The following is a 12799-nucleotide window of genomic DNA, read 5'->3' as shown; positions in this document are numbered from 1 at the left end:
CTAACAGGTAACCCTTGCTATTCCACAGTGCCCTGAGCAGCCCGTTCGTCTCTTCAAATGCAAGTTTTTGTCACTTGGCATTTAAAACTAGATATGCACTCAGTAGTAAATGTGTACTGTTTCCAGATGTCTTTAGGCAAAAAACAAGCATTATATTGGTTTCTCATAAATGTAGGCTGCTATTACTTAAAGGAGTAAAAATACAAATTCCATTCAACCCCTAACCTAGCCAAAATATAAGGTTTTTTATCTTGTTGAGAATAAGCAAGGTTGCCAATGCTGTACTGATGTCTGAGGATGAAAAATTTGATGAGGTGGTCTGAAATCAGATCCTTCTTTACAAAAGACAAAGCTTTCTGCCCTCGTTGAACTAAATTCATTCAGCCTTAATCTCTTAAAATTTTATTTAGGCTGCTGGCTTCAGAATTAATTTCTCTGTCTCCTGTAATAGTTTATTTAACTAGTCATTATCACATAGATCAACAATTTTTATGATAGTTACAGTTTTATATGTAACCTTACAGGTAAGACAGCTCCCCTCCCTCACCTGTGCACGGCTGCGAACCTTTTCTACTGTTGACCCTCTTCTGAGGACATTCTAAGGCAGTTTTGTTACGCAGGCTGTCAAACCTCCATTTAACATCCAAAGTACAGCAGCTGTAACTATCTCAAAGAACTGTCCCTCTGCAGAAGATTTATGAAATGCATTGTGACCTAGAAAACTCATAAAGGTAAGTGTTCCTTGAAATAAGACTTGAGGCGTTTATGAACCTGGTTTTCTACCCTAGAACCACACTAACAACTTTGTTTATATCTGAAACTCGCCATGTACTTCATTTAAGGAAAGGTACGTGACAATGATGACTCCTACGATTGCTCTGTAAACAATGACAAGGTCAGTATGATTATCAGCTGCCTGAAGAACATAAACTGATAGCGCTTTCTCGTCAGCTGACTTAGGCAAAGGTTGCTGTGAATTTGCAATATTCTCTAGCAAAGGCTGTAATTATTGAGAAGGCTCTACAGAGCACCTTCTAGGAAGGTAAAATTTGCATATCTTTAGAGGTTTTAAAAGCTTTTATTTATCAAAAGAACTATTATATCTACACGCATCTCTTTGAAAACTAAGCGGAAAAATTCTGTTCCCTTGGACGCAACGGGTAAGTAGTGCAACCTCTGATTTGTGTCCTCAGGTGAAAGATGATGCAGGAGGGGAGAAAATTTCAAAGGAAAGTCACCTTTGTTATATTTTAGGAAGCTCCTGTTAGTTTGGATATAGACTTGTTAAAAACAGAATGATGAGAGAAGAAACAAAAATGAGGAAGCACATGAGTATTGCTGCTGTGCAGAAGTCTAAGCACATGTGACTTCTGAACGTGCTGTGATGGGCAGTCACTCCACCTCTGGGCACGCTGGGCCTGTGTGATGCGCCATGGTAAGGGGGTCCTGACCTGCTGTCACTCAGGTTTGCTGTAGTCCTCTTCAGATCCAAAAGGTGAGGCATGTTATCTCTGATGCAGTGTGTTGCTGAAAGAACCGTGCTGTTTCCAGATCTGAAGTGGTATCGTCCCTTGTTTTAAAAGGAAACTTACCACCAACCATAGATACAGTTAACTTCTACGATAAAGACTTTCATGAGAGTCGCTAAGTCAGACTCGGTATGATTTCCTAACTCCAGTATTACAAAATGAAATGCAAAAGCAATTATATGAAAAAGTTTTCCATCTTCACATACTTATAGTGCTTTTGAGTAGACTGACTGTGGTCAGTGCCTTTAAAATAGCTTAGTTTGTTTTATAGTCTTCCTAAAGAGAAATTGTAACTTTAAAATACAGAATCAGCTATCCAAAAGTCAGCGTACCTTCAGTTAAATTTTAAATTAAATTGGCTTTCCTGCTTAAAACTTGGCATGCTACTTTGATTTTCATTACTTAAACACTGAAATTAAATAATCTAATATACAATATATTTATTGTATGCACTTATCTTCCTGTTTATACAAGTACCTTGAATTGAAGCATTATCAGCTAGACAGTTATCTGGATGATCCAGAGCTAGTGGAAATAAATGTAAGTGTTTGCTACTGTCCTGCTCTAGTGACTTTGGTTGCCAAGCTACAGATGACAAGCAACATCTAAACTAGAAATAATTTTCCCTTCCTTACTCCTGTGACTGTGTGGAGGGAACAGAGAGAAAAAATAGTAAGCCTTATAAAACCAGGAATACATGAACCCCACCAAAATATACGTTTAATTTCCGGCAGATAGGCATAACAGGGTGCATACATATTTGGATTACCTTGGGAAACTACTTTATATTACCACAATATTTGAGATGTATAAAGGAACCTGGGGAAACTAGTTTATATGAGCAGTACCAGCCATGGTGTTAGTTGGCTTTATTGATTTTGTTTTATAAGGATAAAAATATATTCTTTCTACATAGGTGTAGAATTCAGCTTACTTCTCAGTGACACTTCATTTTCTTAATCTAGAGTTTTTCATATAGTTATCAAAGCAAAATAGCAGATGATGACATGAACCAAAATACAACTTGAAAGATTACCTTTTTTTTTTTTAATTCAGAGTTGTATTCATTATACTATACTTTAATAAACACTGTTAAGGCTTAACTACTTTTGGGGCTAAAAAGGTAATTTTTGAATTATTCATATTATGGGACTTTGAACTACGCTCTATCCTACACTGAAAAAAAGTCTTTATTTAACTAGCTGTTCTCCACTATAAAAAATTGTAACAGGAGCCCAGAAGTACGAAGAGCACTTAATTAGTCAAAAATCCTAAATAATTATTTCCAGAGAAATGTGGAATAGTCAATATACTGTTTTCTCACGCAAATTTTAGAGATTAGTGAGATGTTTCTTGTACAATTCACAGCTACTCACACCTGTTTAATAGCAATGTACAAAGTAATTGAGAGGAACTGTGCTGATACCAAGCCTTGCTTTTCTGTTGTCTTTCAATCTGTTATTTCACAATGGCAGAGAAGACTTGCAAAGTCATTAATTATTTTTCCTCAGTTGTAAAAAGTTTTTCCTGTATGCTGACAACGTGAATGTGCTATGAAGCCTTCTGCTACCAGAGGGGAAAAATACTTTTAAAGGACTCTACATTAAAAGGATATTTCAACACAGACAGTCACAATCTTGTCTAAATCTGTTAAATTATCTTTTCGTCTTTATTCTGCATGGAGCCAATCTACATCATTTGCTAACAGAACAGTAAGGTAGATTCAAAAGGAAACCCATCGTATGCGTACTCATTAGATTCCTTTAATTTCCTACTATTCTCAAAACTGTTGAGAGGTGGAAACTGTGGAGGAGAAAGCATTCAGCCTTTAGTAGAAGATGCTATTAAATAATTAACATATAGCTTGATGATTTATAGCTCCCCCCCCAATCATCCAAGACTGGGCTTAGATTGATATTCTTCTTAAGAAGAAGTCTTAAGAACAAGAGTAGTCATCCAGAATAAATTCCTCCTTCAAAAGGTATTTTTTGGAGTTGGGAAGGATGGAATTAAGAGGAGCATTTCAACGTTTTCAGTATAGCTAAAACACGAATGAGAAAAGATACCCAGAACATACCACATGAGGCTCTCATGAAAATCCGGAGCTTGCAGCTGTGTGCAGTTGCCTCCCCTCACCCCTTTTACCTGTCAGATCCAACGGGATTGCTTCTGCCTGGGCCTGACTTACCTCTTCTGCTGCAGCACTTCCTCAAGGGTCTCCTGCTTGTCTTGCAGCAGGCGCTGGAGGTGCTTAATTTCTTGCTGGTACTCAGCAGTCTTCCCAGCAAATTCTTTCTCCTGCTCAGTCATTTTGAGACTGATATCTCCAAGCTTCCCAGCTGCTTTCTTTTTATATACCTGTAAGAGGTAAAGACAACAGCAACAAAGTGATTATAGGAGAAATGAGGACAACTCACTACCACAAAGAAATAGCTACTGATACTAATTTGCAGTTTAATCTTTACATCCGTGCTGCCTTGCTTAACTATGTCAGGTAGGTTGCATTATGTTTGTTTGGTTTTGGTTTTTTTTACCTATTTGTTAATTTGAAGGTGTTACACTTGTACTTTGTTCTGCATATAAAACTAGTGTATACCATACAGCATGTTCCTCTTATGAGTGAAAAGAACTGGCTGCAAAAAAAGGGTTTGTTTTCCACGACGCAAAGCTACGCTTCACAGCACATGTTGCTTACCACGTTGCTTGTCCAACAGTCACATTTATCAATGCATACCCTGGAAAAGTGTTTGTGTTCTGTTAGTTGTTTAATGTTAATACTAAGAGGAAGAAAAGAGTGGCTTCATGTTTTAAAATACCTTGCTGCTTCACATAATAGCTCCTTCTGTTCAGTGAAGTGCAATGGATTTTTTTGCTTACTGGCAATAATAACCAAATATATCAGTCTAATCTCAAAAACAAGGAATCCTTTTTGTACGAAGGGATTTTGCTTTCTGAAATAACTTCCCCATTAAATTACCTAAGCACCTGAGGAACTGAAAAACACTGTGTATTGTTACACATTTCTACGTGCTGCTGCTCTTGGCAAAAACAATAGGTATTATCCATTATTACAAACACTGCTTAAACTGTTACTGTATGTGCAGAATGTGATGTTTGATACAGGCTATAGGACAGAGTTTTGGGATGGAAGCACCTCCTTTAATAAAACTGCAAACTATTTAGTGAAGCTTTGAAAAAAAACCTGCTATTTGTATCTTCCTAATATAAAGTTTTATCTGAAATGTTAACCACTAAGGTTTTATCTTCATCTGAATCAAAGCAGAGAGAGGATGACTTTTGGAGGAAGAAAAAAGAGAAAAAAAAGGCATTTTTAGGTATGTGCTGCAAGCTATACAATCCTTTCCACAAACTGTTTCCTTTTTAACTCTTGTAAAATGTGACATTTTGGATTTTCATTTTGTGGAGGTGATGAGATAGTAATAACTAATACTATTTACCTAGAATGTTAGTCATTCAATATTTAAGGCTGACTGCCATGGTTTTGTTCCCTAGCTTTTCCCTGTTAGTTCCAAGAAAAAAAATTAGAAGACTGCAAGTTAACCAGTCACATCACTCAACTATTTAGATTCCCAGAGGTCTTCAAAATGCTGAGTTAGATGCTTGTGCTTGTAACACTATGGGAGGATGAAAGTAAACACGGTCCCTCTGTGCAGAGGGCTGCTTAGAGTTAGCCTGGAGGCAGCGCAGAGCACAGGGAAACAGCTGAATTTTCACCTCTGTCAGTAAATGCCTCCTCCAGCTCTGGACCCGGAACCTGAGATTCTCTCTTTAGGGCAGGTGCCTATAATTATTTCAGAGAACTAGAGAGAGCTTCCTCTCTTTTTTTAACACAGAGAAGGCTGATAAAGCAGCCAATGGTACTGGTGAAATCCATTTGTTACCTAGTGGTCACTGATCACCCAGCTAGTGGGAGCTCTGTGTTTTAGCTGCACTCCGCCCGAGATGGTTCAAGCCTGTGGCTCCTGCACATCCCATGGCTGCCCCTGCGAGCCTGGCCTGCTCTGCTCCTCATCTGCAAACTGAGGCTGTGTCACGTGCACAGAATGGCTGCAAAATCAATGGGGCACAAAGGGCAAAAGTGCACCGTTTTCTGACCTAATGATTAGGGCATGAAACCAGATATGAGTGAAACATAGTTCTGATCTTGCTCCTGTGATTGATTAGAAGTCTATTTAAAATGCATAAGCTAGCTCAGCAGAACTTCAGCGGGATGGGTGAAGCACGCCTGGACTGCTCCGTCCTGTGGGAGCCAGGCCGGGGTGGTTCTGGGCACCCTGACACGCGCAGCTGCTAGCTCTTACAGACCCTTCACAGCAGGCTACTACCTTTGGATTGTTCAAGACAACTCCTATTAAATTCCTCTGAAGTGAAGTAGGTAGCAGTAAACATACTGGTGGAGACAACAGTTTTCAGGGAGAGTGTGATGGCATGTAGCTGGAAGTGGAAATATTTTCCTCTGGAGCTGAAAAGAGAAGTCTGGCCGAGGTCACAGCATCGCACGTACACAGTAAGCACCCAAGATGAGGAATGATTATGAATGCAGCAGCTGGTACTGAAGAGGACATAATTTACGCTCTTCTAGAGTAGTTTCAGGAAGGTATACTCCTGGGCACAATAATTCTTTCACACCTTGTGTACTGAATTATAAACTGGAAATTGGAGAATTCTGGATGGAAAGCCAACAGAACATTATTTCTACAACTGTAGCCTGCTGGCCATCATACCTGTAATGACCTGGTCCCAAGATCCTTGTAACAAAACTAAAATTCACTTTTCTGTGAATCATGTATTATTTTTCTCCTGTCCTTTATGAGTAAAAATTAGTATTGTCCCTTCCAAAAGTGATCAAAGTACCATCTGAAGAAAACTGTCTGTCTCTACAAGAAGTGTTATAATTCTCATCCTGACAAAATAGCCCTGTAATGGGAACCTTAATTAAATTTTTACTGGATGCTATGGAACATTGCCAATTGTCTCCCGTAGCAACCAAAAACTTCTAAAATACAGTAATTAAGATCACAGACAGTTATCTTCAGGGCTGTGTAAAAAGTCAGACATTGGGGGGCAGGGAAGTCCCTTTTTAGTAGTAGATAAGGACAATGTTTATACCTATAACCTTCCCACCTGGATGTGAGAGATGAAAAGTGACAACTTATATATTCAGAAGTTTTAGTGAAAGAATGTCTTTTGTCCAACAGTATTTTGGTGTTAATTGAAAAAACATTTCCTCACAAACACTAGATTTCTGGTCTGTTAAGCATTTGTTTTTAGAAGGTTTAAGGAACCAACACACAAAACTTAAATTAAAATAATAATTCCTGAAGAATAGCATACAGGAAAAAGAAAAATTATAGAAGTTTTTTTTTTGTTTTAAGGGCTCATGCCTTTGCTCAGCTCTGGAAATAAGAGAATTCTTAAAAGTCTTAGAGGGGATTAACGTTTTTGCAACTTTAGATGTTTGTTAACTTCTGGGATTTGTCACCATTATATGACTCTGTGCTGCAGTTTCCAGGATTGTCTGGAACACCAGAGGTCTGTTCTGATTGTGACAGAGAGGGAAAGAGTAAACCTGTGCTCTTGTGGTTTTGATTCTTTGGAGAATGCACTGAAATAATGCACTCCTCCACTTCCCATCCACTGCTTCCATAGGATTGACTGAGACAAAAGCCACTTGCCAGAGATGAAAGCGTGTTTCTGTGGAGACCAAAGGTGATTTCTAGCTGCTGGTCTATTGTTGTAATCAAGACTGAGACCAGGCATGGTTAGAAAATGGTTATGTAAAAATTCCAGGAAGGTGTGGATCCTTTTCTAGGTAGGCACTGAATGATTGCTTAGAACAAACCTCAATCCAAACAGTATCAAATGGCTAGCCGGATGTATTATGATGACAAAATGAATATGGCATTAAGAACAAAGTATTTCTTCTAAAGGTTGAATGCAAAATGTCAACAAAACAACCCACCAAAAAGGTAATTGCTATGCTAACCTTTCATACTGAAAATATTGGTGGGGGAAAAAAGTAGTAAGATATATTTTAACCAAAGTAGTAAGATACATTTTAACCTTTTTTTTTTTTTTTTTTTTTTTTTGCACATAAAAGCTGCTCCGTACATAGTAATTTGCTGGTTCTGTCTTGATATTTAATTCCCTAGAATAATTCAGCTGGAAGGGACCTATATCAATGACATAAAAGCACATCTAAGTGTGTCATTTCATTTCAGTCATAAAAAGTTTCCTGTGTCAAGGACCCTTACAATCACTGCTGACAGCGTATGAGCAATGTTGATTATACAGGTTTCATAGGTAGTTTCAAGGTAGTTTCCTTGGCTGTATCTTCTCCAGGGACAGGATGCAAATTAGTAAGTACAGTCTTCCCTTCCTGCCAGGAAGACTATGACTGGATACTGCCAAAACAGGGTAAAAAAAAAAAAAAAAAAAAAGTAACGAATTCTAATGCTTTCTCTGAAGTCTTATTTAAAGTATACAATGCAGATGTGAAATAATTAAAGTTGCCTTTCACAACTGATGTCTGTAGATATAAAAAGAGGAGAAATGCTGCTTTTTAGAAATATACAGTAAGATGGATTTACAAAGACAACCAAAAGAAACTACATACTGAAATTGAAAACATTTTAGTGGGCCAGGCATATGCTTAAAATAATGAACACAAGACAGTTAAGCATCTCTTGGATATTCTGAGCTGTTCAGACATCTCAGAGGTAAGTAACAAATGGTTTTAGGCCACCATCTCATTAACTGTGAATAGACCAGATATTTGAAGGTTATTTATTATTAAAAAACTACCCTGTTTTTATCAAATACATTGTCACTATTTTTAAAAACAGATGGAGATTAAAAAGCTCTATGTTTGACCTGTTTAAAAAAAAAAAAAAAGTCCCAGTACAAGCTAGTTCAGATTTGAGTCAAATCTTTTATGACGTCAAAGGGAAATGAAGTTGCATTAAACACTCTGCTCTACAACCAGATTTTTCAGAAAAGTTTTGAGTTATGAGAATTATGACAAAGATGCTTGTAGCTGAATCTTAAAGGGCCGAGTAAAGAACAGATTGTAAGTAAGCTTTAATATTTTTCATGGTTCAGCATGCCAGAAAAACTATCTGACATAAACCTAAGTATGCAGAAGTAGAAATCAACTTAATTTGTTTTAAAAAAATAAAATACCAAAGTTTTGTTTCCTTAACATAGTTCCTGAACAAAAATTATTTCTTTTTCTGAATATCTGTATTAAACCTATTTGATATAGCTCTATTGTTATTTTCTAAATTTCACGTGCTTGTACTGATAACCTACAAAACACTATACACAGTGAATGCGTTTATGAAGTTTGATAACAGTAATTGCTAAATCCCAAACTGAAAATGGGTATTTATAAAGAGAATCCCTTTTATTTTGCTACCTAACTTAAGCATACACAGTTTAAAATATGTAATAAAGCTGTGTATCTATATATCTACATGGTTTTGGGTTTTATTTTAGCAATAGTCTGTTATTTAGCTCTAAAGACTTTCATAGTTATTCTGTGTTTAATAAAGGATTTGTCAGATCTCGATTTATTTTGAAGCTTCTCAATGAAAAACCAAAACCACGGGATTTTTCTTCATTTACTTTCTCCGACAGAATTCACTAAAAGGAAGAACTCCAGACCAGAAGACCAGCTCCACTTTTATGTGCAAAACAAATGACCTGACTTCAGAGGGAAGTGACCTAAAGGGAATGGAATTGCCAGCTTTTTGAACAACCGCTGTCTGTAGGGTATGTGACGTGTTTCTGGTGAAGAATGGCTGCCCCACCTTGCCTTCCTTCTTTCCTCCCATCAACATTTGCAGTGATGTGAAAGAAGCCCCAGAGAATCTTTTGACACACACACACTCCATCTGACCTGTAACATAGTTTTGGATGAGCTTTTGCCTGCCGAGATATGAGGCAACAAATTCACCAAATGGTAAATATAAGATAGCTGGTAATGTCTAAAAAATAGAAAATACAGACTCACACTGTAGGCATTTGAAAGTAACTGAAACCTGTAGGCTAGAAGCTTTTCTCTCATCACAACCCAAGGACTGTATGCTCTAATTAATATGATATAATTTGTCTCTTATCTTGTATCTCGCTGAACTAGCTGAAGATGGCTAAAAGCCAATGCAAAACACCCTTTTCTAAGATAAGAAATAGCGTAACACTACGTTACCAATAGCTATATCACCCCTTCAGAAAAATGAATGCATTTTAAATACTATTATCACTGGAGACAGATTATACACCTAAATACCTCCTGAGAGCTTTATCCTGTAACTCATGATACAGGGCAGTTTCCCAGTTTGTTATTTCCTGAAGCAGCTGATAGTAGAATTCCTTCAGCTGTTATAATCAGACTAATGAGGCTTCCAACTTCTCTCACTCAAGCTGCTGTTCAAGTTTCGTGGTTGTTAGAATTGTGCATGAACTGTGGAGGCAAAAAAGTATCTTCCAAGTGAAGAATCCTTTTGCCTTTCCATGTTCACCTGAATTTTTATCAGCAGCACCTGAAAAAGTAGTGTGTGCAATGTGGCCTGTCCTGTTTGAGGAACTGCATTAGATATTGGGATTAAAAAAAGTCTTGTGACTAAAAAGAACCAAACAAAAAAGTTTACAATGTGTTTAGACTTACGAAAATATTTTTTTTTAATATGTAAAACAAAAGGATCCCCATAACTTTCTATAAATCACTGAAAAGAACAAATTAATGAAGCTTATAATTTAGAAATGTGTTACCTGACTGGAGGTTTTTAAGAAATTAAGGTGTTTTTAGCAAATAAATAAATGGTACTGGCTTTTAGAGAAGTTCAATTAATAAGACAACCAAGAAGTATGTAATATTTTAAGGTATTTTGTGACTGTTTAAGCTCTCTGCTTTACTGACAAAAATTAAGAAGTTTTGCAAGTAGATAAGTCTTACTTTTGCTAAATAGAAACAGCAACATTTAAGAACTTGATTTATAGGCTGTTTTTTCTAATTTCCTTTAACAGTTCATGGGTTAAAAAGGATTTTTAAAAAATTTTATTTGGTTTTACACTTAGAATTTACAGCATGTACTGCATGCAAATTTTCTTAATTTTATGCAGGTCTCTCCTCTATCTCTTATAGTAGTCACAGATCTATTAAGTTGCAGAAAATCTGTATTTAAGAAGAATACAAGCCACTGTCTTGGTGGAGGGGATGTTTTCTAAATTTAGATAGACATGAATGAGGGTAGAAAATGGCTAAAAACTTTTTCTAGTTGTTTTAGTATCATTAAAGAATTCTCTTATGGCAGTGTTTCACGCATTCAGGTATTTTATGAAGGGTTCCTTACAAATTCTAGCTATTTTTCAGCTTACTGCTCTCTCTTTATATCTACAAATTGGTTTATTTTCTTTGTTGCTACTTCCTGGGCTGTGTTGATCCTTACAAGGAAAGTGCAGAAGAAGGTGGTGTCTGGTAACACGGTGGTGCACATTTGAGTCATATGATGCAGGAACAGCAGCACAGGTCTCGACTGGAAAAGCGCAGTGGATGGAGACTCTAGGCTTTTGGGTAAACTGCACAAACTTGACTCAGTAGAAAACAGCTTTTGTAAGTAATATCTATTACTTTCTATATACAGAAACCAATATGCCAGATATCATTCTCCTTTTTTTTTTTTTTAATTGACAGGAAAAGCAATTATGGTAGCACCAAAGACGTTAAACCATAAAAGTTTCAAATGTATTTCAGGCTATATGCTGTTATACTACAGCTGCACACTATACTTTGTATCTGTTTAGACAGTTGTAAAGATAACCTATAATAGATGTTTGAACATCCTCTGAGTTTCTAAACCTCCTACCCTATGGCCATATGAAACTACTTGAGGATAACTACAAGTTATACACTTGGAATATGTTTTCCTTCTTCCAAATCTAATTGTAATGGACTTAAAGTTGAAGCACTATAGTAGAGCCTCAAAAAAGTAGGAGAGAGAATTACTGGCCTACATTACAGAGCAAAAATGAAATACAAATAAGGTATAGTTTTTAGTTACTTTTACAACTAGTCATAATTCTCCACGTAAAGATGTAAATGCAATGACCTGGTAGACATGCAATGTACAAATACAATGGAAAAATACATTTCTGAAAACTGTAACAATGACCTGTTTTGCTTTTTAAAAACTTTTTTAAAAATAATCCATAAGTCTTTCATAAAAACACTGACACAATTTAACTACTGACTTTTCTCATTAAAAAAAAAAAAAACCAATAAAAACCCTTAAATATTTAGCTTAGAAATACTGCTTACCTTAACTTTTTCTTCCAATCTTCCTAAGCGTTGACTGCCTTCTACTATTTTGTTGAGAACACAATGATTCTCATTTTCCAGATGTTTAGCCTGCAAACATAGAGTATACATAACTAATCATTACTTTAGACAGGGCAGACAAAACACCTACAGAGGAAGACAAGCTATTCTGTTTTGTGCTCAAATAGTCTGAAGAACCAAGATGGAAAAAGAATCCTGAAAATTATTCTAATAATGGCTAATTAATAATTCATCAACTGACTGCAAATACTATCTCACTAACAAAATAATACCTTGGAACAGTTTTATTCTGGAAGGATCATAAACACTGCTATTGTAAACCCAACCAATTTTGCATATTCTTCTACACATCTATGTATGTATATTTAGGGACCCATTTGTATGCATGAGACTCATCCTTCTGGGTCAGATTTAATAGTCTGGCTCTAATTCTATTAGTTTTGTTTTATAGGCCTTCCCATCAGACAACCTTACCAGATTATGTGACTACAAGATACCTGCAGTCTAACTTTCTGTCAAGGTAGGTTTTAAGTTCAGCAATTAAAAATAGGAACAGGTTGTTCTGATTCAGCTCTACCAGACATCAAAGTAAACTTGAATGTTTAAAGGTTTTACTGATATTAGACTATTTCAGTAGGAAAGCTTGTCTCAGAGTATCTCTGCTGTCAGCCCAGACACAGTGATTTCATAAAAAAAGCAAAACTTGTGCGCTGTTTAGTACCTAAGCCACAAAATGGAGAAATAATGGACAGCATGTAAGTATGTATCATCATCATACACATACACAAGAGAATGTGATCCAAAAGGAAGAGATAAATTCTGTTTTGCATGACAGGACTGGCTTCTAATTGCTGGATCAGTTTATACCTGTCTACAGAAAGACAGGCCATAGCTGACTGCATTTTGGGCT

The 12799-nt window shown here is 36.5% G+C and overlaps 1 protein-coding gene across 5 annotated transcripts in view; it reads right to left on the bottom strand.

Moving 5' to 3' along the window:
* Positions 1 to 12799, bottom strand: part of CEP89 (centrosomal protein 89) — a 38290-nt gene that overhangs the window by 5205 nt on the left and 20286 nt on the right. For 3 of the 5 annotated variants that reach the window (XM_086758250.1, XM_086758251.1, XM_086758252.1), the window contains 3 exons: positions 11869 to 11958; positions 3718 to 3887; positions 1452 to 1553 (listed from right to left, as the gene is read on the bottom strand). In XM_086758250.1, coding sequence (XP_086614376.1) covers positions 1452 to 1553; positions 3718 to 3887; positions 11869 to 11958 — 362 coding nt within the window. The remainder of the gene's footprint in view (positions 1 to 1451; positions 1554 to 3717; positions 3888 to 11868; positions 11959 to 12799) is intronic. The other 2 variants (XM_086758253.1, XM_086758254.1) reach the window with 1 other exon arrangement.

Source organism: Chlamydotis macqueenii, chromosome 13, assembly GCF_036417535.1.
Source record: "Chlamydotis macqueenii isolate bChlMac1 chromosome 13, bChlMac1.mat, whole genome shotgun sequence".
NCBI classification, from domain to species: Eukaryota; Metazoa; Chordata; class Aves; order Otidiformes; family Otididae; genus Chlamydotis; species Chlamydotis macqueenii.
The sequence above is the reverse complement of the archived record's forward strand: the minus strand, read 5'-3'. Positions and strand labels throughout refer to the sequence as shown.